Source organism: Salmo trutta, chromosome 29 (assembly GCF_901001165.1).
Source record: "Salmo trutta chromosome 29, fSalTru1.1, whole genome shotgun sequence".
NCBI lineage: Eukaryota > Metazoa > Chordata > Actinopteri > Salmoniformes > Salmonidae > Salmo > Salmo trutta.
Window position 1 is genome coordinate 15,467,583 of NC_042985.1, and position 24,265 is coordinate 15,491,847.

The following is a 24,265-nucleotide window of genomic DNA, read 5'->3' on the forward strand; positions in this document are numbered from 1 at the left end:
TAGGTCACAGAAAACTATGAACAGTGATCTTACATTTCCCCATTACAGAGTATCAGGAGAATAACTTGTATACTATACTGAAAAGTTATACCTTAAAATAGCTTATTCTAAATAAAAAAAAAAGAAGCAATCAAAACCATTTAGCCAAACATATAGGTTGGTAAAATTGCACATTCATCTCCAAAGAACTGTTTTGAACTTCCTAAACATTTCTCATGTGTTCATACCTTCATAAACAAAACAAACACTGTCATCAGGAATGTCTTCAGAATTATAATATATTTGTAAATTAAATGAATGAAGCAGAATATTGTACAGAATCCCAACTACAAAACTGTTTGTACATGGTATGTTTATCACACAATCATATAATGGTGGGAATACCCTGTTTGGGAGTGGAACACGTAAAATAACACACAATTTAAAACCATCAGTTCCAATGAAGCAACAAATTTGACCTTACAAGATAGTATGAAGAACGACACAACAGAGAGAAAGATTGTCTAAACCACAGAATCCATTTGAGTAAATAGAAGCTAGTGAGGCAATTCCACAATAACAGCACAAACCCTCATTCTGTTACCAAACTTTGCTTTTTTATTTAACTAGGCAAGTCAGTTAAGAACAAATTCTTATATACAATGACGGCCTAGGAACAGTGGGTTAACTGCCTTGTTCAGGGGCAGAACGACAGATTTTTACCTTGTCAGCTCGGGGATTCGATCTAGCAACCTTTCAGATACTGGCCCAACGCTCTAACCACTAGGCTACCTGCCGCCCCACTGTTCACTGTTCTGTTCTTCAAGTAAATGTCTTTATAAAAGTCATCCTTATGCATAGAGTTGTATGGTTTGTTTAACTTTGCAATCATTGCTTTCTGTTTGACATGTAATTTCAAGTGAAAAATCTGAGTCTCAGCCTCACTCTATTATCGTGGAATTGCCCAGTGTGTGAAATAGTCTGATAAAGGTAGTAGGAATAGGCCAGGATTTAATTGCATTTCAAAAAGGGTTTCTCCATATCTAACACTAAAAGAGGGGCATGTGTCAAAGCACATACAGGAGAAAACATTGAAATCAAGACAAACTGAATTTTTCTCAAAGGTTCAAAACATGTTACTTTCCTTATCTTCTTAACTAAAAAGTGCCTGATCGGTAATCTCTACAATTATTTATAATAATTAATAACAATTATATTTGTTAATTGGACATGAAGTGTCAGTAACTTTTCACTATAAGATGTAAGAAACCATCTGGTCAAGATTATTAGTTAGTTTCAGTTATATGTTTTGAATATGTGCATAACAATTGGTGAGTAATTCAGGATAATATACATGTGTTTTACATGGGGAAGTCCACTGTATTATTTTGTAACAGAAGACTGAGATGAATGGATAGTATTTTCTTATCTGATTCCCATCAGCACCTTGTTATACTCACTAACATATCAGCAATATTTCCTATTCAAGTTTCAAACTGATCAATGCATGATCAAGTAAGTATTTGCCTCTATTGCAGCAGATAAAACATTGCATTTCCCCCCCAAAATTGACAAAGTTAAAACTTTACATTGGGAAAAGTTGAACACAACAAAAAGAAAGACATCTACATGTTGTAATCCACTTCAAACAGCATCACATACCACCATGGCTGAGAGATAACAAGATTCTACAACCAAAATGTTGTTGATCCTGATTGTTACGTGCAGACAGTCTTCTGAACTAGACACCAGGTTTGTATTCATTAGGGCACACCGTTTCAAAACATTTTGCAACGTAAAACAGGTGTTTCTTATTGGACCAGTTAAGACAGTACCTCTCTGCTTCTTCCGTTTTGTACCTAATCAATAGGAACCTAAAGTGAACACAACAAACTGTAGTTTGAATGTAAATATGACCATCGACTCCTCAGCCAAGGTGAACTAGGGTCATAACAGTGGTGTATCCATGCTGCAGACTGTCCGTATCCGTGTCACACAGAGTATAGTCCTCCTTCACGATACGATCACACCCGATCTCCCCGTTACCAAAGAAGCCAAACAGTGGGATGTTGGGGAACACCTTGCGGAAGGTGTCAGCCTCCACATTACGTTGGTTGTTGTAATAGTTGTGTCCGCGGCCCACGCAGGCAAACATGAAGCCCAGGGTGTTCCTCTCTGGGAGGTTGGCTGCTTTCAGTCTCCGTATGGTGGCCTCGGCTGCCTTGGGGCTGCTCACGTCCTGCTCCAGGAGAACACTGGCCCCCTGGATCCTTGGACCGCTCAGAGCCAGACCCACCACGCCGTACGACCCCCGGCCACAGCTACGGAGAAAGACACTGTCACATAACTGTATAGTAATACTCTAAGCTAAACCCCAACCCCGGGACCACTCAGGGCCAGACCCACCACGCCGTACGACCCCCGGCCACAGTTACAGAGAACGACGGCAGGACAGACAAAAACAAAGTCACAGCTGCATAGTAAGAGTAGGGATTCCCAAACTTTTCATGTCGAGGCCCTCTGAATATGATGAGCGTCCAGCTGAGGACCCCCACTACCTTAAAAAAAATATGTTTTGCCGCTTGGTAGATTACTAGGAGGTCGCAATAAATAAGACCCCAGACCCCTGTTTGAGAACTCCTGACCTTTCTCAGCATTGAAAAGAACAGTACATGTTACAGATCACTCAGGTACTCACCACTCTCTTTCAGGGGAGAAGACATTCTCCACATGGCCCCCAGCGATGAGAGCCTTGCTGCGTGCCAAAGGCTCCAGGACCTGGTTAAGGAAGCGGTTTGCTCCGGGTTTGTAGGCTTCATAGCCAAAGAGCAGCACCACACGCAGATCAGGGTTATTCACCAGCCCTGAGGGAACAGGACGACAACAGAGAGGGGTCAGAGATGGAATCATATTATGGTGGACGGTTGGCTCGAGCCAAGGATGTGTTTAGCATACTGTAGAAATGTTTGTTGCCATCTCTTTTCTGTAATATTGGTATTTATTACTCACTTTACATTGCAGAGTTTGTATTGGGCTAGAACAAGACCTGCACTTTGTTTTATTTAATTTGTACCTTTATTTAACTAGGCAAGTCAGTTAAGAACAAATTCTTATTTTCAATAACGGCCTAGGAACAGTGGGCTAACTGCCTTGTTCAGGGGCACAACGGGGATTCGAACATGCAACCTTTCGGTTACTAGTCCAACGCTCTAACCACTAGGCTACGCTGTCGCCCCACTGACCAGCTTAATGGTTGACTGTGGTACCCCTATGTGGGAGAGCGGAAAAAGGTATATTTCTGAACTGGTCATCATAACTTCAACTCCCAGTCGGTCACACCAACCTGCTTCCTCCAGGTGTGACTCTGAGATGGTGCGTTTGCAGAAGTGAAAGGGGCGGATGTCCACTCCCTCCATCCTAGGGAACATGATAGCATAGCCAGCTTCTCCTTCTTGGAACTCCTTCGGTGGACCCGAGTGGGAGCCACTGGGAGTTACTGTGGGGGAAGATGAAAAGAGACTCAGCAGCAACTCTTGGGATGACATTGGAAGTTTGCTTTAAAAAAAATCTACATTTTAGCAAATGTCTTCTTCAGGGTTACTGTGGGAAAAGGCAAAAAGACAAATCATACTGTCAACCAATGTCCTTTTCCTTATACTGGTAAATGTATCACCTGTATGATGTACATTTGCCAGAGAGTAGTATCATGAACAGACTACATAAACATAAACGGTACCGTAGATCTGTCTTTATACTATGAGCTCCGATTGATAACGAGCAGAAGTAGTTCCAGTTTTTCATCACTGGTTTTATATTTGGGCAAATCAAGATTTCACAGGTGTTAGCATCTTTTCTAAATTTGGAAGGGGAGGGGACATCTGGCCCATAACTTGCAAAGAGTGGATCTCCTCAATCCGGTTCCACTCCTCGTTCTAGCATCTCTTCTATTAACATGCACAGACCCGTTAGCTGTTATTACTGTTAGCTAGCTAACTAAAGTAGTTAGCTAGCTAACAGTAATTGCATTTTAACATATTGCATGGCGTTCCACTTCTCTGGTTCTCTTAAGCACTCAATCTATGTGACATAACACTATTTAACACATAACAAATCAATATAACGTAGCTAGATTTTCAGTTCACGGGGGAAGACACTATCTACATACTTGGTTGATGGAGTGTCACTTCTCTCCAGCTTAGTGATTATATAGAGGAATACAGAGCACAGATCCTGTTGTCAGTCCTGGAATACTAGGCTATCTAAAGACATATCTAGTCGCCATGCATCTCTTCCCAGCTCCAAAGCAGAGCACCCTATGCTAACAAGGCAGGGGGAGATTAATGTGGACCATCCCCTGTTGACAGGTGACCCATTCCTCTGTGATACGCTCAAGTGAGCTGGTTAACATTCAAAAACTCTGGTAGATGAGAATGCACAACACGCATCAAAGAGGAAAGGACCTGAATGTCATGCACTGGCAGCAGCCTGTGTCATGAATTATGGCACAAGAGCTAGCTATCAGTGGTTAGTGTTGTAGGAAAATTACGTGTTATAACATATAAACACATGAAATAGTTACCACACGGTGTTCTGGTCATTAGGGATTAGGAAGGGAAATATGAAAATACTGTGGTTCTTACAAACAACACCAGGAGTGGCGATGGCCATGATGTCACATCCATTGGGGAACAGCCTGTTCAGTTCCTCCACTGAGTCTGGACTGTGGTGGGTCTTGCGTGCTGCAAGAGGGGATACAGGTTAGAACATGCCTTACATTTAGTTTGTTACTGACTGGGTCTCTAATATAAGCAGCAAGTTTCACAACTTAGCCTACAACTTTTAATAACTTAACACGTGTTTAGTAACATAAACTAAATGGAAGTTAGCTAGTAGATAAGAGGCCACAGTACTTTTTACTTCTCGGCCCAGGATTATTAGTGTGTTTTACTACAGCTCTACAGAGTAGTAAAGCACAACTGTTCTGCCTGCGGCTATGGAACCCTGACCTGTTCACCGGACGTGCTACCTGTCCCAGACCTGCTGTTTTCAACTCTCTAGAGACAGCAGGAGCGGTAGAGATACTCTCAATGATCGGCTATGAAAAGCCAACTGACATTTACTCCTGAGGTGCTGACTTGTTGCACCCTCGACAACTACTGTGATTATTATTATTTGACCATGCTGGTCATTTATGAACATTTGAACATCTTGGCCATGTTCTGTTATAATCTTCACCAGGCACAGCCAGAAGAGGACTGGCCACCCCTCATAGCCTGGTTCCTCTCTAGGTTTCTTCCTAGGTTTTGGCCTTTCTAGGGAGTTTTTCCTAGCCACCGTGCTTCTACACCTGCATTGCTTGCTGTTTGGGGTTTTAGGCTTGTTTTCTGTACAGCTGATGTAAGAAGGGCTTTATAAATACATTTGATTTGATTTAAATGTAGTACATCTTACGTCTTACCCTTTTTCTGCTTGTAGCAAGAGTCTTGTCCACTGAAGGTCTCGCTGTCCACCATAACCAAGACTGTTTTGGGCAGCAGGTATACATTCTGCAAACATTAAGCGAGAGGTGTTTCTACAGTTTTCAATAATGTCAGACTCCACATACTGCACACAGACTGTCTTCCACTGTAGATGCCAGGCTATAACTTTACTGTGTTCTACTAGCCTACTTGTAGGACTGTTGCAACAGCATACAGATAGATATGCATAATGTCGAACAAGCATGCCTCTGGCTATTCTCAGTTAACCCAGAACTAAAGTCTTGCGTAATTGGTCAGATGCTCGATTAAGTTCTGGGTCTGTGCATGTTAATAGAAGAGATGCTAGAACGAGGAGTGGAACCGGATTGAGGAGATCCACTCTTTGCAAGTTATGGGCCAGATGTCCCCTCCCCTTCCAAATTTAGAAAAGATGCTAACACCTGTGAAATCTTGATTTGCCCAAATATAAAACCAGTGATGAAAAACTGGAACTACTTCTGCTTGTTATCAATCGGAGCTCATAGTATAAAGACAGATCTACGGTACCATTTATGTTTATGTAGTCTGTTCATGATACTACTCTCTGGCATGCAATCATGTCAGCTCTATTCATGACACTTCTATCAACGATTTATAAACGTTCTCCTGAAAGAGACCATGTAATTTCTTGTGTATTTTCAGTATTCAAACTGACCTCCACTTCTTCAGCCAGGCTGTGGCAGAGAGCATGGCCGTCATAGTTGGACGGTCCAGAGGCAGACACCCACGTCAACTTCTGCTGGACCCTCAGTACTCTCCGTGCACAGTTCATCCACAGTCTGCAAACACTGCACAATAAGGAAGACAGTCGTCAGCTCTCACTCATCCTGGCATGACATGGAAGTTGTTTAAAAAACATGATACCTACGACCAGTCTGGGGATAACTAGCTAACGTTAGCTAGATTCCAAGCATTTCTTAGCTAGCTAATTTAGCTGTCAAACACTAATCTGTAATACAAGATTATTACTAAAATACTGCTGTGATACCTGTTAGCTAGCTAGCTAACGTATGCTAGTTTCACATGGCTGCACGCCTTTTTTGCAAGCAAAACGTATACAGCTAACAGAGACATTTAGTGTAGATTGCTAGTTAGCTACATATATTCAGTTCCAGTCCTGTTTAGAACTTGAAACGTGCATTTCCATTGTTGATAAAACACTGTGCTTGCTAACGTTAGCTAGCTAGCTGACTGTGGCTAATCGGTAGATTTTATCCGGAATCCTTGGGACATCCCTACATTACCGGAGGGGACGTCCCAAGGTTCCCCGATAGCACGGACCGTGGCTAATCTAGCTAGCTACCTAACGTTAGCTAGCTAGCTAGTCACTTACCACGCAATTTGGAGCAGGGATTTAGTTGGTACAAACGTCAAAATTCTCTCCACTACTTCTGCCACATTACTGAGAATGTATTCTGCCGTGCATTCATCTGAAATTCCAGAAAAGTCCGTATTTCCATCCATATTTCCTTCGCAAGATCTTGGCAGCTAGCTACGGATTTATCTTCTGACTTTTCACTAATGCAAATTGCATAGCTAAATATCGAAAGCAGTTTTCGGGAGAAAATACACTATTACTGCCACCTAGTGGCGAGTACGCTTTATCTGCCTAGTATGTTTAAATCAAAACAAACGTTATTTGTCCATGCGTCGAATACAACATTTCACCTTACAGTGAAATGCTTACTTACAAGCCCTTAACCTACAATGCAAATAGTCTGGGTAGCCATTTGATCAGATGTGCAGGAGTCTTATGGATTGGGGGTAGAAGATGTTTAGAAGCCTCTTGGACCTAGACTTGGCCCTCCGGTACCGCTTGCCGTGCGGTAGCAGAAAGAACAGTCTATGACTAGGGTGGCTGGAGTCTTTGACAATTTTTAGGGCCTTCCTCTGACACAACCTGGTATAGATGTCCTGGATGGCAAGAAGCTTGGCCCCGGTGATGTACTGGGCCGTACGCACTACCCTCTGTAGTGCCTTGCGGTTGGAGGCCGAGCAGTTGCCATACCAGGCTGTGATGCAACATGTCAGGATGCTCTCGATGGTGCAGCTGTAGAACCTTTTGAGGATCTGAGGACCCATGCCAAGTCTTTTCAGTCTCCTGAGGGGGAATAGGTTTTGTCTTGGTGTGCTTGGAACGTGTTAGTTTGTTGGTTATGTGGACGGCAAGGAACTAGCTCTCAACCTACTCTACTGAAGCCCTCTCGATGAGAATGGGGGCGTGCTCAGTCCTCTTCCTGTAGTCCACAATCATCTCCTTTGTCTTGATCACGTTGAGGGAGAGGTTGTTGTCCTTTCACCACATATTTTGTGTCATATATTCATGGATTACATTTTCAGTCCATTGGCATTTGAGCAAGAATTATCCTCATAAAAAACAACATTTTATCTCTCCAAAGAAAGTTTTTGTAGTTTCTTTATCACTGTAAAATAACACAAAAATAGTAGGCTATGCATGGTCCTGGAAATATATATATTTTTTATTAAATGGATCGATTCAAGGAGGTACTACCTTGGTTTATTATAATGATTATTTGTGTTGAAAATAGTATTAGACTGTGTTTACACACGCAGCCTATTTCAGATCTTTTGGGGGGCAAAAAAGTTGATCTAATTGGCCAAAAGACCACAATTAGTGGAAAAAGTTCAGAAATGGGATGCCTGTGTAAACGCAGCCTTGGAGAACGAGTTAATGATCATTGTGCAGTAGCTTCACACCAACATTAGAGTGTAGTCTTCACACACTACATCTGCTTCCTCTTGTAAAAAATATGAGCCTGATCTTTCTAAAGGGCATTTACAAGTCAAATACATTTCAACAAAATCACAGTTGACTTAGTGGAGACTGGACTACGATTCTAACTGTACCCCTTGTCTACAAGTGTAACCACTGTAAAATAATAGCACAGATTACAGATGTCAGCATGTTTTCTGAAAGTGACACTTTATAAATGTGATTGTGGGTTTTTATTTATATATTACATTCACATAACAAAATGAACAAGAGACACCATCAAATCAAACATGTATGCTATTTGACAACAAAAAACATTCCCGTGGCAGTGACACGACATGAAATGATCTAGGTCGATCTATTTGAGATTAAATGAACATACTGTACCTTCCGCCTCGCTAAACATTGTATCAGTGTACATATTGCACATGCTTACGTTCTTTTAAATATAAGTACTGTATATCACTGAGGCACCAGCACATACACATGAAACATGTACATAAAGAAACATGGAAAATAAATAACTAAAGAACAAGTTACAAAAGCAGAATAAAAAAGTACAAATGTTAAACCTTGGCTTCAGTTACGGCTTAATTGGTCAAGAGTAATCCTGTCCATTATAATAGCTTACATAAATCAAGTGCACATTTTGTCAATTAAATCTAACTTTAACATACAAAAACAAATGGTATGAGTCAAGTGACTGCTCAGCCATATGTCTGCTTTGCTGTCTAGCTAACATCCAGTTAAAGTCCATTGTGTTTGTTTTCTCAGCCCCTCTGAGAGCTGAGAAAACAGTCAAGCCCCAGAGATCTCCACAAAGAGGGCACGGAGGAGCCCTCCATGGCAACGGCAGGTGAGTGTTGGTGTGATCATGGTGTAATGCTGGACCAGGTCACAGCAGGTGAGCGGTGGTCTTGTGTGATAATGGACCACGTTGTTACATGTTATTGAGGTCCATGAGTGTCTGATCCAACATTTGACACATACCAACGTTCTCTCATCTCATCATTAGCCTGATAGAGTTTGTCACTATGTGCGCAACATAAAAATTAATCCTCCAGACTATTAATAATTTTTGACCACAATGAAAATGACTTAACCAAGAGTTTCACAGACCCAATAATATTGAATGAAGATTGTTATAGTTAAAACATTAAAAGGTGGTCCCTGTATATATCCTTAGTCAGCCACAGTCAGTAGATATTGTTATAATGCACACTCATATCAAGCCTTATCATACATTGTGGGTCAGTTTCACAGACCCAGATGATGCCCAGAATTACTCCTGTACAATGGACAATCTTTCAGTCATAGACTTATAGAGTGATCCAGTTTATGTTATCTAAATCGAATTGCTGTTCCTGAAATAACAATTCCAGATGTTGGTTAACTAAACTAAAATCGGCCTGCTCTTAAATCCATCTGTGAGTCTGTGAAACCTGCCCTCTTCACCTGCAATGTGAACATGCATTTCATTTCTCTGATGCTCCGCATTAACTACAGTCCAATTATTTATTCCCGATAAATATTATCCAATATATATATATATTTTTGTCTTTGCCTGACACTTAGGTTTGTCTCAGACACACACATTAGCCTATATTTCCATCACAGCATCAGACAAATGTCTACGGCCAATGACATGCCAAGACAATAAAGGTATTTTAATTTTGCGTCACAAATGAAGAGTGCCTTTAATTTTTTTCCTTCTAATTTGAGCACAGTGCTAATTTCACAACACATCCAGTAATAGTTTAATCCTGATTTAACACCACTCTCAGTTCATTGGATAGAAGCCGGTTTTTCTCAAGCTGCCGGTACAGAGGGTCTTTGCAGTCAGAAAGCAGGTTAAGAGAAAATAGAATAGAGAGAACAAAGTGTGTTAGTTCAGAAAGATAGAGTCTTGTGTCATGCTACAACAGCACACACAACAAATACCATTGTTTTTTACCCTCTGCTTAAATGATCACATCTATATGCAAACAAAGAAATGGCTCCCTCACCTCAATGTGGAGATGGTGTGACTGTGAAATGACTGAATTATATGTTTACAGAATATCCCCAATGTTACACAAGTCACTATTATCTTTTTGGCTTTGAACATGAAGCAAAGTGTGACCGTTGGGAATGCTGAGGATGCTGAATCAGGTACATTTTCAGTTTCTGATCAATCCATGTAGTTGAACTCGGCTGGTTAAAGAAGTTGAAACCATGCCTGAGGTTGGTAGAGAGGTCATGGCCACAGCCCTCTGCACTTACACAATCCCCTGCCTGAGTGGGGTCAAATCCCTGTCCCACCACACCTCTACACAATATTTTTTTATCTATCTCTCTCCCCCTTAATTTCTTGCCTATCCCTGTCAATAAACAGTTGTATACTTTTTTTTAAGAATAAGCTCTGTGGATGTGCTTTTGTCCAAATGTAAGCACATTTTTTGTTAATAAAACTACCATAGTACCATAATTCCAACCAAAATCTAATCAAAAACAAAAAACATACGTTTGTGAAGAGGAGCTTTCGGTTTTATTCAAAGCTGCTCAGTAATAAATTAAACAGAGAAACATTTAAAGACAGGAAATTAAATGAAGGAAATTAAGAACTACAGATTTGAAGGGTAAGGATGGCTGCCATGGATGGATGTAAAGTTTATTTTACAGAAAGCAAAATGAGTCCGGATTCTGTACAAAAGGTGGTCTATAGGATGGCAGCAGCATCAGAGGCCCAATGTGCGGTGGTGCTGTGATAAAGAAGAGATGTGGAGACATAGGGGACAGGATGTTGGGCAATACTGCCACATAGTTGTAGTAGAGAGAGGCCTCTAAACCAGCGGGTGGCGTCTGTGATGGTTGTGAGATGATGTAAACAATTTAACTGGAAAAGAATGAGAGGAAAAACAGAACGTGTTGGAGGGACAAATCGTAGAAAGGCACGTGACTGATATGACATGCAGGATGGAAACCACAGCACACGGAACAGAAAGCAGAGCCAGGTACTCAAAAAGGGTTGAGAGGTACACTATTCTGGAAGTTCAATTTAGATGTTTCTAAAAGCATGTAAAAACTGATTGTACAACTCTAATTGTACAATGCATGTTAGATTCTATATAGTTCTCAGCCTAACAAAAAAGCCACTTGTTAACTACAAAAGGCAAGAGCTATTTGCTGTTGCATGACAGAAGCGAGTCAGTATTAGTAAGCACTGAAATTAAAATGTGAGTGGAAAAATCCAAACAGATGAAACATACAAAACAATATGCCACTAGAGGGAGTATACAGTAGAAAACAATGTGAGTGGGTGGGGCCTATGCACAATGCACAAGCAGACACAAGCAGGTGATAGATTACATGGAGGTCATGTCGTTGAGGGTGTGGTCCAGCTCCTCGCTGATGGCCTTGTACTTCAGTTTCTGTGCATACAACTCATCTATTATGGGTGGAGGAGGAGGAGAGGAATGGCGGAGGAGATGACATCGATGGGGTGATAATGAAGGAGGGTGGGGACAGCAACAGAGATGATAGACACAGCAAAGAAAGGAGGGGAAACGGTAGGAAAAACAAAGGATTGTCAGAGAACTGAAGGAAATAAAATAGAATGTCAAAGCGAAAAAGAATAAGGGAGCAATAGGATGTGCACAGGCCACTAATGCCCTGTTAGATTGTTTAGACCAATCAGGAAATGACTAACTGAACCTGATGAAGGCAGCTTGCTGTCGAAATGTATGTATCTAATTAATACATATTACATCGGAGTGGTATAGTGTGTAGCTGCTTTCTTTTCCAGAAGGAAATGACAACATGGTCTCCAACCAAATGATATAGAGCTCCATTGTGAATGCTTTGTACTTCCACAGCTACAGTACCACAGTCACACCAACAGCAGCATGAGACATTTCTTTCCCTGGCCTGCACTAGCCCAACAAACACTGACTGTGGGTCTGCATAATGTCAGCTGTGGCACTGGCCTAGTCTGCCTAGCACAGAACTGACTGTGCAGAATGTAGATGCAGTATCTGATGACACTACAGAGGAGGTGATGAAAGGTTAGACTTGACAATATTTGCACATTACTCTTTTTAAAATTCTTCAAGCTCTGTCAAGTTGGTTGTTGATCATTGCTTGACAGCCATTTTCAAGTATTGCCATAGATTTTCAAACCAAAACTGTAACTAGGCCACTCAGGAACATTCAATGTCATCTTGGTAAGCAACTCCAGTGTATATTTGGCCTTGTGTTTCAGGTTATTGTCCTGCTGAAAGGTGAATTTGTCCACCAGGTTTCCCTCTAGGATTTTGCCTTTGCTTAGCTCTATTTTGTTTATTTTTATCCCTGGTCCTTGCAGATGACAAGCATACCCATAACATGATGCAGCCACCACCATGCTTGAAAATATGAAGTGGTGCTCAGTGATGTGTTGTGTTGGATTTTCCCCAAACATAACACTTTGTATTCATGATATGTTCATTTCTTTGCCACATTTTTTGCAGCTTTACTTTAGTGCCTTATTGCAAACAGGATGCATTTTTTAAATATTTTAATTCTGTACAGGCTTCCTTCTTTTCACTCTGTCCTTTAGGTTAGCATTGTGGAGTAACTGCAATGTTGTTGATTCATCCTCAGTTTTCTCCCATCATAGCCATTAAACCCTCACTGTTTTAATGTCACCATTGGCCTCATGGTGAAATCCCTGAGCGGTTTCCTTTCTTTCCGGCAACTGAGTTAGGAAGGACGCCTGTATCTTTGTAGTGACTGGGTATATTGATACACCATCCAAAGTGTAATTAATAACTTCACCATGCTCAAAGGGTTATTCAATGCATGCGGTTTTTTTTTGCCATCTACCAATAGGTGCCCTTCTTTGCAAGAAATTGGAAAACCTCCCTGGTCTTTGTGGTTGAATCTGTGTTTGATATTCACTGCTCGACTGAGGGAACTTACAGATAAAATGATGTGTGGAGTACAGAGATGAATGAGGTAGTCATTCAGAAATAATTTGAAACACTATTATTGCACACAGAGTGTGCCCATGCAACTTATTATGTGACTTGCTAAGCACATTTTTACTCCTGAACTTATTTAGGCTTGTCATAACAAAGAGGTTGAATACTTATTGACTTAAAACATTTCAACGTTTCATTTTTTATTAATTTGTAAACATTTCTAAAAACATAATTCCTCTGATATTATGGGATATTGTGTGTAAGCCAGTGACAAAATGTAATCAATTTTAAATTCAGCCTGTAACACAATACAACAGGGTGTGAATACCTTCTGAAGGCACTGTATATGTCCTGTTTTACTACACAACTTACCTCAGATTTTCACATTGAAAACGCTTCATAATATATGAAATGAAAGGAAAAAGGTCCATACCCTCCAGATCATCAATGGTCTTCTCAAGCTTGGCCACGGACCTCTCAGCGAACTCAGCACGGGTCTCAGCCTGTGGCACAAGAGGCAGACAAGACGTGATGAGTGTCCCCCGTCCTCATCACACGAAAACATGTTCCAACATAGATATATAATACAATGTCTAGTGTTCTTCACCCTTTCTATGGTCCCACTTTACAGAAGATCTAGTGGCTAACATGCTAACGCTAATGTCCCACTTTAGCTAATGGTAAAGTGAATGGAAACAGGGGTTAATTTGCTAACGCTAAAGGGAACTCACCTTCTTTAGCTTGTCTGCGAGAACCTTGATCTCCTCCTCGTACTTGTCCTCCTTCTGTGAGTACTGTAGTGACATAGTGCAGCGCAGGTCAGAGAGTCATCATCACAGCACTACCGACATGAACTGGTTGAATGGATAACAGGCAGAAATGAGTGGGCCTACTCAATAGAGTTACCTCCCTTTATCTCCATGGCTATACTAGCAGGCAATGGGGATAAAACCCCTGACTGCAACGACCTGAGAAGACATACATTTGTCTAAACAGACACCTACCTTCTCTGCCTGAGCCTCAAGAGACTTCAGGTTGTTTGTGACTGTCTTCAACTCTTCCTCAAGCTCAGCGCATTTGCTGATGTTTTAAGTATGGTTGAAGGAGCAGAGGAGGGGAAGGAACGAGAGTTATAACAGGAGGACCGACGGGGGAAAGAATCAAGGGTTATAACAGGGCAATAAGCACACAATAAGAGTACCAGCAGGTTGTCTCCAAAGCAGTAAATTGTGCTGCATTTTGTGGTTGGTTCCAAAGTTTTTACCTTTCAGAGAGCTCAGCGCGCTCCTCTGTACGTTCCAGATCACTCTCAATGATGACCAGCTTACGGGCGACCTGTTTTCACCCATAATAAGACAACACATCACTATACCACAATGGTGCACCAAGCAATCAATATGTTATATGTTTAGTTTCATGTACAGGTCTATATGCTGTCTGTTTCCCACATGCGCACACGCGCACACACACACACACACACACACACACACACACACAAGGACCTCAGAAGTACAGTGCCTTCGAGAAGTATTCAGACCCCTTCAATTTTTCAAGGACATTCTGAGACTTGTCCCGAAGCCACTTCTGCGTTGTCTTGGCTGTGTGCTTAGGGTCATTGTCCTGTTGGAAGGTGAACCTTCGTCCCAGTCTTTGTTCCTGAGCGCTCTGGAGCATGTTTTCATCAAGTATCTCTCTGTACTTTGCTCTGTTCATCTTTGCCTCGATCCTGACTAGTCTCCCAGTCCCTGCCGCTGAAAAACATCCCCACAACATGATGCTACCACCACCATGCTTCACCGTAGGGATGGTGCGAGGTTTCCTCCAGATGTGACACTTGGCATTCAGGCCAAAGAGTTCAATCTTGGTTTTATCAGACCAGAGAATCTTGTTTCTCATGGTCTGAGTCTTTAGGTGCCTTTTGGCAATTCCAAGTGGGCTGTCATGTGCTTTTTACTGAGGAGTGGCTTCCGTCTGGCCACTCTACCATAAAGGCCTGATTGGTGGAGTGCTGCAGAGATGGTTGTCCTTCTGGAAGGTTCTCCCATCTCCACAGAGGAACTCTGGAGCTCTGTCAGTGTGACCATCAGGTTCTTTGGTCACCTCCCTGACCAAGGCCCTTCTCCCCCGATTTCTCAATTTGGCCAGGTGGCCAGCTCTAGGAAGAGTCTTGGTGGTTCCAAACTTCCTCCATTTAAGAATGATGGAGGCCACGGTTTTCTTGGGGACCATCAATAATGCAGAATTGTTTTTTTGGTACCCTTCCCCAGATCTGTGCCTCGACACAATCCTGTCTCGGAGCTCTACAGACAATTCTTTCGACCTCATGGCTTGGTTTTTGCTCTGACATGCACTGTCAACTGTGGGACCTTATATAGACAGGTGTGTGCCTTTCCAAATCATGTCCAATCAATTGAATTTACCACAGGTGGACTCCAATCAAGTTATAGAAACATCGCAAGGATGATCAATGGAAACAGGATGCACCTGAGTTCAATTTCGAGTCTCATAGCAAAGGGTCTGAATGCTTATGTACATAAGGTATCTGTTTTTTATTTTTAATAAATTGGAAAAAAAATGATAAAAACCTGTTTTCGCTTTGTCATTGTGAGGTATTGTGTGTAGATTGCTGAGGATTTATTTGTATTTAATCCATTTTAGAATAAGGCTGTAACATAACAAAATGAGGAAAAGTCAAGGGGTCTGAATGCTTTCCGAAGGAACTGTATATAATAAAGTATCAGCCTAAGTAAGGCTAGGAAACTCACCTCCTCGTACTTCCTGTCAGCCTCCTCAGCGATGTGCTTGGCCTCCTTCAGCTGGATCTCCTGCAGCTCCATCTTCTCCTCATCCTTCGATGCTCTGTTTTCAATCACCTTCATGCCTCTGGAGGACGGAATAAACAGGGGGAACATATGTCAGGGATAGGAGGACATTGCATGTTGTCTTGTTTTTTAAATAAATAAAATGTTGATAAACTAAAAGGAATAGGAGGACATTAATCTGCAGCCCAACAGTCCACACACTGTGGAGGCCATAACTACATTTGGTACTTGGCTATTGTAACACAATAAATCTGGTACAGTGTGCTTATGCATATTTTACATGAACTCTTCTCAATAAGTGTGCTAGTTAAAGAGATTGAACAGGATCTTAAGAACTTACAAATTTGTCACATATTGTACTTATTGGAATTCATAACATACTGTATCATAAGAATTGCAGAATATTGTAAAAAAAAAATGCAGGATGTAACTTAACATAAGAAATGGATGTCGTTATACACAATTGTGCACAATTTTCGGGGACCCATTTTGGCTCGGCTTGGCTTGGCTTCTTCTAAAACTACTGGCTGAAATTATACAACACCTTTCTAACGCATCCTTTACTGAAAACTTTTAAGAGTGAAATGATAATATTATTACTGTGGTCATGTGGATTGATGTCATCTATATGGGTTTGGTGTTGATGACTGTGTTTGAGACAGACTGATGGGTCTGATGATGGCTGTGTCTATACTCCTAGAAGAAATGGTTCCAAAAGGGTTCTGCGGCTGTCCCCATAGGAGAATCCTTTTTAACTCCTGGTAAAACCCTTTTAGGTTCCATGTAGAACTCTTTTGGGTTCCATGTAGAGGCCTCTGTAGAAAGGGTTCTACATGAAACCCAAAAGGGTTCTACCCGTAAACAAAAGTGGTTCTTCACAGGCTTCTCCTATGGTGACAGCCGAAATAACCATTTTTGGTTCTAGATAGCTCCTTTTATGTCTAGGAGTGTAGTGTATGATACAGAGTTGGAGTCAGAATGCTGCTGCTCACCTCTCACTCTCATCAGCAGCTTTCTCAGCCTCCTCCAGCTTGGTCAGAGCTGTGGCCAGACGCTCCTGAGCACGATCCAACTCCTCCTCAACCAGTTGGATACGTCTGTTCAGGGAAGCTACATCAGCCTCGGCCTAAGACAGCACAACATGGAGAAACCACAATGTCAACCTGATGCACACTCAGACAGTCACACTTTCTTCCATAATACAGTATCTGGAGAGATGTGTAGTGTAATGGAGGAGGTTGGGGGTCACATTTGGACACCTCTGTGGGGGGCTTCTTAACACTATAGGGGATTAAGGTTTAAATGTGTGAGAAATTATTTATTATTTATTTAACCTTCATTTAACTAGGCAAGTCAGTTAAGAACAAATTTCAATTTACAATGACGACCTACCCCAACCAAACCCTAACCCGGACGACGCTGGGCCAATTGTGCGCTGCCCTATGGGACTCCCAATCACGGCCAGTTGTGATACAGCCTGGAATGGAACCAGGGTCTGTAGTGACCCCTCTAACACTGAGCTGCAGTACCTTAGACCGCTGCACCACCCGAGAGCCCCTGTAATTTCATGCTAATCTCCAGCATTATATATAACATTCTTTAGACAAGATTGTATAAAATATACATTTATATAGGCCTAATTGGTATGTTTGGAAAGGCAGCGACCAATGTAAACATAATAAGCTGACAATTATGTAAATGTATGTAGCTACAGGAGGTGTAGGATGATAGTGTATGATCGGCTGGAGCATGCTGAAACTGCAGCAGCCTAGGCTAATGTGTTTATTTTGGAGTCTTCCTGCCTGGCACGTTTTACCATTAAATCGATTCTCACTGTCCCATTTCTCCATCCTTTTAGCACATCAAATGACAGACAAAATATAGATTTTTTAGTACCGTAAAATCATCTATATTCTGTCTATCGTTCTACCAAGCCTGTTGATCAGATTTATACTAATACTGTCGTCAGGCAGGCTGCAGACTAATTGTCTTAAATTATTAGCCAGGGCTTACGGATTCTCTCGCATCCCTCTCCAGACCCAGTTCCTTCTGCCGCCTCTCTGCCGACTCTTCTGCACCATCAGCCTGCTCTTGTAATGCTTTAATTTTCCTTTTTACAGCTTCCAACGACGTTAGCCCGGCCATTTCGCTTGTTTACTGCCTATTTTCTATTGCCTACGCCTTTTTCTAACGGTTCTCGGGACAGAAACGCGCAACGATGCCGGGATGAGAAAATCTGCTCACGTCTCTGTCGTTTTTTTCCTACAGCTACTGGGGAGGCTGAGACTTGCGCTAAATGACACCGGAAGTAACACATTTCATACATTGCGCAAAATTGCCTCAAAAAATCCAGAAAGATTTTGTTAGAGGTTTTTATTTATTGTATTATAGTGAGATAATATGATTATGTCATAATGACTTATTGGCCATTAGCCTATAATGGGCACTCTGCTCAGAGCCCCCCCAACCCCCTTCCCTCCTACAGGCTCATGCTAGTGGTGCTGTGATTGCGCATCATATCTGGGATATTAATTTATTATGGGGGGATTTAACCTATATTAAACGTTTTAAAATAATAATTTAAAATGTATTTAAAGATATTAATTGTATTTAAAAATAAAAATCGATTACATAAGGACAAAAGTAACATGATTATCCCAATTCATAATAATGATAGACCTATAGGCTACTTAAAGTATAAATATTTTTGGTACCATTTTTGTTTAATGTTTTTTTTACTATAATTACTATCATAATTTGGTGTTCTTTCTAAACTGACACAATAAGCTGCATGTTTCCTATACGAACAAACGTTTAATTATTGGCGTCCCCTACAACATTCTCAATAGTGGAATATAATGTATGACACCTACAAATCTAAATGAAAGGTATTTAAAATATTCAAAAACTTCCACCAAACTTTTAACTGAAATTCTAAACGGGGCCCCATTTTAACCCAACAGGTTGCGGGGTGCACAGGGTACACTGCTTAAACCTGGCCTTACACGGCTTAAACCTGGCCTTACACTGCTTAAACCTGTCAGCTGTAACTAGGCCATATAAAACACAGCTACACTTAACCTTCTGCTTGCATCTTCGAGGAGGGTGGCACACAGTTGTTCTACTCAGTCTTATTCGGTTTCAATGAACACATGTGGAATATTGCGCATGGCAGGCCAATGGTCGAGCCTAATGAAGACGCAGGTATTAACCATAAACAATTATGTAGGCTATTCCAAACTGAAACAATACAATTATCTTAATTTATATGTATGATGACTAGACCTAGAATGAAAAATGTTAAGGTTCAATGTTAGCAGACTGTTCGTGGACCCCTGACTCCACTCTAACACTCTTCAAACTTACGTCTGTGGCTTTCTTCTCAGCGAGTTCAAGTTTCTCCTGGGCATCCTTAAGAGACTCAGAGTACTTGTCCAACTCATCCTCTGTTCCCTTCAGCTTCTTCTGCAGCGCTACCAGGTCATCCTCAAGCTGACAGTTGGTGGAGAATATCATCAGTCAATTGGGGTGTGCCATAAGCAGCGTGGACACAGCCAGAAACAGACAAAAAAGGGAAGAAAACAAAAGCCAAGAGTCATGGAAAAAAGACAAACACTTACAAATGCGTCATGATATCTTCTTTGTCTTTGGACAAGTATGTGTATTTCATTTATTCAATCCACTCACAACACTAGAGTGGCATACTTTAATCAATAAACTACGCTATTCATGTTTTATGGCAAAAAATCTAACGCTGATCAAAGAATATTAGTTTATAGTAGGCTTAATCCTGCATAATGCAGTATAAATGAATCGGTCAAATAAATATTTTCTAAAACATCCTGTCCAATAATCCAATAGTCCAATAATAAAATATTGTCACGCCCCAAAAACAAATATATTCCAAATACGATTAAATACAACAATCAATACTGATCCTCATACTCTTCATCCTCTGAGACTTAATTTAATCCATATCGAGAGAGAACGCTCCAAAGCACTCCGTGCCCAAACATTTGACGCACAGTGCCAAAGTCACCCGTGCGCAATAAGACGGAACCCGATTTCTCTATGGATGCCAACCTGTTTGCTCTTGTCTTCCGCTGCCTTTTTGTCTCCCTCAGCTCCCTCAGCTCTGTCCAAGGCATTCTCCTTGTCTAGCTTAAGCATCTGCATCTTCTTCTTGATGGCGTCCATGACTGCTGTGTTGTTGGGGTGGCCTCACCAACTGACCAAAAAACAAAAACTTTGCGTAAAACGCTGAGAAGCTCCGCGCGTCTGAACCACACTGAACGTGAAGCTGGAGTGCAAGCTCGAGCCGACTGTAGCTTGTCAAATATATACTATAGCAGAGGAGTTACTGGATCCCCATGGATACCAAACACTTTTTGGGAAAACGACGGCAGCTGCTCTCTTCCGCGGGTCCTGCCTTTTTTATGTCTCTCCTCGGCGATTCGCTGATCCAATACAGTGTACCGTTGATAAGACTATATGTGGGTTATGGGCGAGAAAGTGGCACCCCCTCAAAGACGTCTGTTCTTTTTTCAAACACTGTTCTGAGACGTAGGCTACAGCCAAGGAAGTCAGTTTGGGGAGTGGGGGTCAATTTATGCACAAGGAAGTGAAGGTGGACAACAAAAACATGATCTTTGACTGGAATTGCTCATTTCATTCTGGTAGGATAACTTACATTTGCTCAACACAGCAGTTCAAAGAAGGCTTGATAGAGTAATATTTATAGGAATAAATAATGGCACAGTAATCGTTGTTTATGTTACCATTCCTCCAACCAAATTCATGTTTAAAATAATTGTGTCGCCCACACTTAGTTTAGCCATTGACCCCTCTTGATTATTAATCGTGTCTCCACTATGAACCATAACACCTGAGAGATGGGGTCATGTAACTCTGATCTCCAAAGACAAAATAAGCAGTTATTAAAGCAGACAAATTTAGTCTAATGTTTAAAAGGGATTGTCCCTGGGAGGGGTGTCATATTATCTATGCTGAAGTGTTCTGTCAGTGATACCACACAGTAGAGGAGAGGTGCACGTCAACAAGTCCCTCAAGATAGTGTTCACAATCTGAAGAGGGGCATCAGATTGTGTTATATTCAACAGTGGCATATCATCGAGCTTATAAGTGCCTTGGAGTTCATTCAAAATGGCCACAGGGTAAGTAACAAGTGCTTTGGCATTTCAGCAATCCTCCTCTTCCTCTGTGACAGTTCACAGGTCCAGGGGATTCAGTCACAGCTGTCACACATGGACAGTGGAGGAGGAACCAGAGACCTGTCCAAACACACTGTGATTGGCTGCATGGTATGAACTTATACCCTCAAGTTTACTTTTACCTAAATCATTTCTAGGATATATCTTTATGGGGAAGATAATGAAAAAATGATGTCTAGTACTTACATTTATAGTACATTTTACTTTACAGTACTCATACCAACAGAACATTGGTTTAAACTTTAGGTGATATGTACTGCTCTTGTCGGCCTATACCCCATAAAGGAGAAGAACAGAACAACAACACAAACAATGACATCTTTATATCACCATATCCTTCTGGGTTGGCTCAGCGACATCTACTCAAACAACCTCTTCTTCTTGTCCTCTCTGTTCCTCCCATGTTTTCTTGAGGGGTATTTTAAGGAGCATCTTGTTTGCACAAGTTGCACCTGTTACATACTGTACATAGGGCTTCAACAAGGGTTCTTCTAAGATCCTTACAGTTCTTTGAAGAACCTTAGGGTTATTGGCACTGAAAAATGCCCCCAAAAGTTACTTCCAAGAACCCCATCGGAGGTAGGGTTCATCAAGGAACCTCCTTAGTTCTTGGGGGTTCTTGCAGGTGCCTAACTGCCCAACAAAAACATTTGGATTTGAATTTGAGAAAACAGCAGGTCCAGGCACTTAACTAAACATTTGTAAGATCTCTTAATTTTAAGGTTTTTCCCTTGTATGATCTAAATTGATAGTTTTATGGTGATACTATCTATCTTTTCATATTTGTGCAAATGGCTGTTTGGCACTTCGCTTTTAAAATTATTTATAAAACAGAAAATGGACACAATTCAGTGGATGTCAGTCAACAAAGAGGTAAGAATATGTTGAAGGCTATAGCTGCATTGGGCGCAGATGACTGAACTGCCAACTTATTTGTGTCTGCAGGTATACTGACGAGGAGGCACACAAAGGTATGTACAATTGGTATTGGTTTGTCGCATGAATGTTATGCAGATCACATGTAGGCCCACCTTACCTTCTCCACTATGCAATCTGGTTTCCGAGCTGGTCACGGGTGCACCTCAGCCACGCTCAAGGTCCTAAACGATATAACCGCCATCGATAAAAGACAGTACTGTGCAGCCGTCTTCATCGACCTGGCCAAGGCTTTCGACTCTGTCAATCACCGCATTCTTATCGGCAGACTCAATCGCCTTAGCTTCCCAAATGACTGCCTCGCCTGCTTCAAAAACTACTTCTCAGATAGAGTTCAGTGTCAAATCGGAGGGCCTGTTGTCCGGACCTCTGTCAGTCTCTATGGGGGTGCCACAGGGTTCAATTCTCGGGCCGACTCTTTTCTCTGTATACATCAATAATGTCGCTCTTTCTGCTGGTGATTCTCTGATCCACCTGTACGCAGATGACACCATTCTGTATACATCTGGCCCTTCTTTGGACACTGTGTTAACTAACCTCCAAACGAGCTTCAATGCCATACAACACTCCTTCCGAGGCCTCCAACTGCTTTTAAATGCAAGTAAAACTAAGTGCATGCCCTTCAACCGATTGCTGCCCACACCCTCCCGCCTGAATAGCATGACTACTCTGGACGGTTCTGACTTAGATTATGTGGACAACTACAAATACAGTTGATGTCGGAAGTTTACATACACCTTAGCCAAATACATTTAAACTCAGTTTTTCACAATTCCTGACATTTAATTCCAGTAAAAAGTCCCTGACATAGGTCAGTTAAGATCACCACTATTTTAATAATGTGAAATGTGAGAATAATTGTAGAGAGAATGATTTATTTAATCTTTTATTTCTTTCATCACATTCCCAGTGGGTCAGAAATTTGCATACACTCAATTAGTATTTGGTAGCATTGCCTTTCAATTGTTTAACTTGGGTCAAACGTTTCAAGTAGCCTTCTACAAGCTTCCCACAATAAGTTGGGTGAATTTTGGTCCATTTCTCCTGACAGAGCTGGTGTAACTGAGTCAGGTTTGTAGGCCTCCTTGCTCGCACACACACGCTTTTTCAGTTCTGCCCACACATTTTCTATAGGATTGAGGTCAGGGCTTTGTGATGGACATTCAATACCTTGACTTTGTTGTCCTTTAGCCATTTTGCCACAACATTGAAAGTATGCTTGGGGTCATTGTCTATTTGGAAGACACATTTGCGACCAAGCTTTAACTTCCTAACTGATGTCTTGAGATGTTGCTTCAATATATCCCCCTAATTGTCCTCCCTCATGATGCCATCTACTTTGTGAAGTGCACCCCCACAACATGATGCTGCCACCCCTGTGCTTCACGGTTGGGATGGTGTTCTTCAGCTTGCAAGCGTTCCCCTTTTTCCTCCAAACATAACCATGGTCATTATGGCCAAGGAGTTCTATTTTTGTTTCATCAGACCAGAGGACATTTCTCCAAAAAGTACCATCTTTGTCCCCATGTGCAGTTGCAAACCGTAGTCGGGCTTTTTTATGGGGGTTTTGGAGCAGTGGCTTCTTCCTTGCTGAGCGGCCTTTCAGGTTATGTCAATATAGGACTCGTTTTATTGTGGATATAGATACTTTTGTACCCGTTTCCTCCAGCATCTTCACAAGGTCCTTTGCTGTTGTTCTGGGATTGATTTGCACTTTTCGCACCAAAGTACGTTCATCTCTAGGATACTGAATGCGTCTCCTTCCTGAGCGGAATGACTGCTAAGTGGTCCCATGGTGTTTATACTTGCGTACTATTGTTTGTACAGATGAACGTGGTACCTTTAGGCGTTTGGAAATTGCTCCCAAGGATGAACCAAACTTGTGGAGGTCTCCAATTGTTTTCTTAGGTCTTGGCTGATTTCTTTTGATTTTCCCATGATGTCAAGCAAAGAGGCACTGAGTTTGAAGGTAGGCCTTGAAATACATCCACAGGTACACCTCCAATTGACTCAAATGATGTCAATTAGCCTATCAGAAGCTTCTAAAGCCAGTACATCATTTTCTGGAATTTTCCAAGCTGTTTAAAGGCACAGTCAAAGGCAC

The 24,265-nt window shown here is 41.6% G+C and overlaps 2 protein-coding genes across 6 annotated transcripts; both read right to left on the reverse strand.

Annotated features, from left to right (window-relative positions):
• Nucleotides 1-973: 973 nt before the first annotated feature.
• LOC115166999 (F-box only protein 22-like) lies at nucleotides 974-7,042 on the reverse strand. The gene is made up of 7 exons (XM_029720999.1): nucleotides 6,832-7,042; nucleotides 6,154-6,286; nucleotides 5,438-5,525; nucleotides 4,620-4,718; nucleotides 3,323-3,475; nucleotides 2,678-2,843; nucleotides 974-2,300 (listed from the first exon to the last, which is right to left on the reverse strand). Exons 1-7 carry the CDS (start codon nucleotides 6,960-6,962, stop codon nucleotides 1,907-1,909), a joined length of 1,164 nt encoding a protein of 387 aa, XP_029576859.1. The 5' UTR covers nucleotides 6,963-7,042; the 3' UTR covers nucleotides 974-1,906.
• Nucleotides 7,043-8,450: 1,408 nt separating this feature from the next.
• Nucleotides 8,451-20,301, reverse strand: LOC115167000 (tropomyosin alpha-1 chain). 5 transcript variants are annotated; one of them, XM_029721004.1, is made up of 10 exons: nucleotides 20,078-20,301; nucleotides 19,361-19,486; nucleotides 16,987-17,120; nucleotides 15,938-16,055; nucleotides 14,437-14,507; nucleotides 14,177-14,252; nucleotides 13,904-13,966; nucleotides 13,606-13,675; nucleotides 12,107-12,127; nucleotides 8,451-9,231 (listed from the first exon to the last, which is right to left on the reverse strand). In XM_029721004.1, exons 1-10 carry the CDS (start codon nucleotides 20,189-20,191, stop codon nucleotides 9,173-9,175), a joined length of 852 nt encoding a protein of 283 aa, XP_029576864.1. In that variant the 5' UTR covers nucleotides 20,192-20,301; the 3' UTR covers nucleotides 8,451-9,172. The 5 variants fall into 5 exon arrangements, with proteins under 5 accessions (XP_029576864.1, XP_029576860.1, XP_029576861.1 ...); XM_029721000.1 differs by lacking the exon at nucleotides 12,107-12,127 and adding an exon at nucleotides 11,581-11,659 and having other exon boundaries at nucleotides 8,451-11,107; nucleotides 20,078-20,300; XM_029721001.1 differs by lacking the exon at nucleotides 12,107-12,127 and having other exon boundaries at nucleotides 8,451-10,063.
• Nucleotides 20,302-24,265: the final 3,964 nt, after the last annotated feature.

What these genes read in the sequence shown, in the direction of transcription:
- LOC115166999 (XM_029720999.1), bottom strand. Translation starts at nt 6,962, where the DNA reads ATGGATGGAAATACGGACTTTTCTGGAATTTCAGATGAATGCACGGCA. An exon ending in TTGCTACAAGCAGAAAAAGG is followed by an intron (nt 4,719 to 5,437) that starts GTAAGACGTAAG and finishes CCCCTCTTGCAG; the next exon opens with CACGCAAGACCCACCACAGT. An exon ending in TTCTCCCCTGAAAGAGAGTG is followed by an intron (nt 2,301 to 2,677) that starts GTGAGTACCTGA and finishes CTTTCTCCGTAG; the next exon opens with CTGTGGCCGGGGGTCGTACG.
- LOC115167000 (XM_029721000.1), bottom strand. Translation starts at nt 20,191, where the DNA reads ATGGACGCCATCAAGAAGAAGATGCAGATGCTTAAGCTAGACAAGGAG. An exon ending in CGCGCTGAGCTCTCTGAAAG is followed by an intron (nt 14,253 to 14,436) that starts GTAAAAACTTTG and finishes TTAAAACATCAG; the next exon opens with CAAATGCGCTGAGCTTGAGG. An exon ending in TTGAGGCTCAGGCAGAGAAG is followed by an intron (nt 13,967 to 14,176) that starts GTAGGTGTCTGT and finishes ATGTCACTACAG; the next exon opens with TACTCACAGAAGGAGGACAA.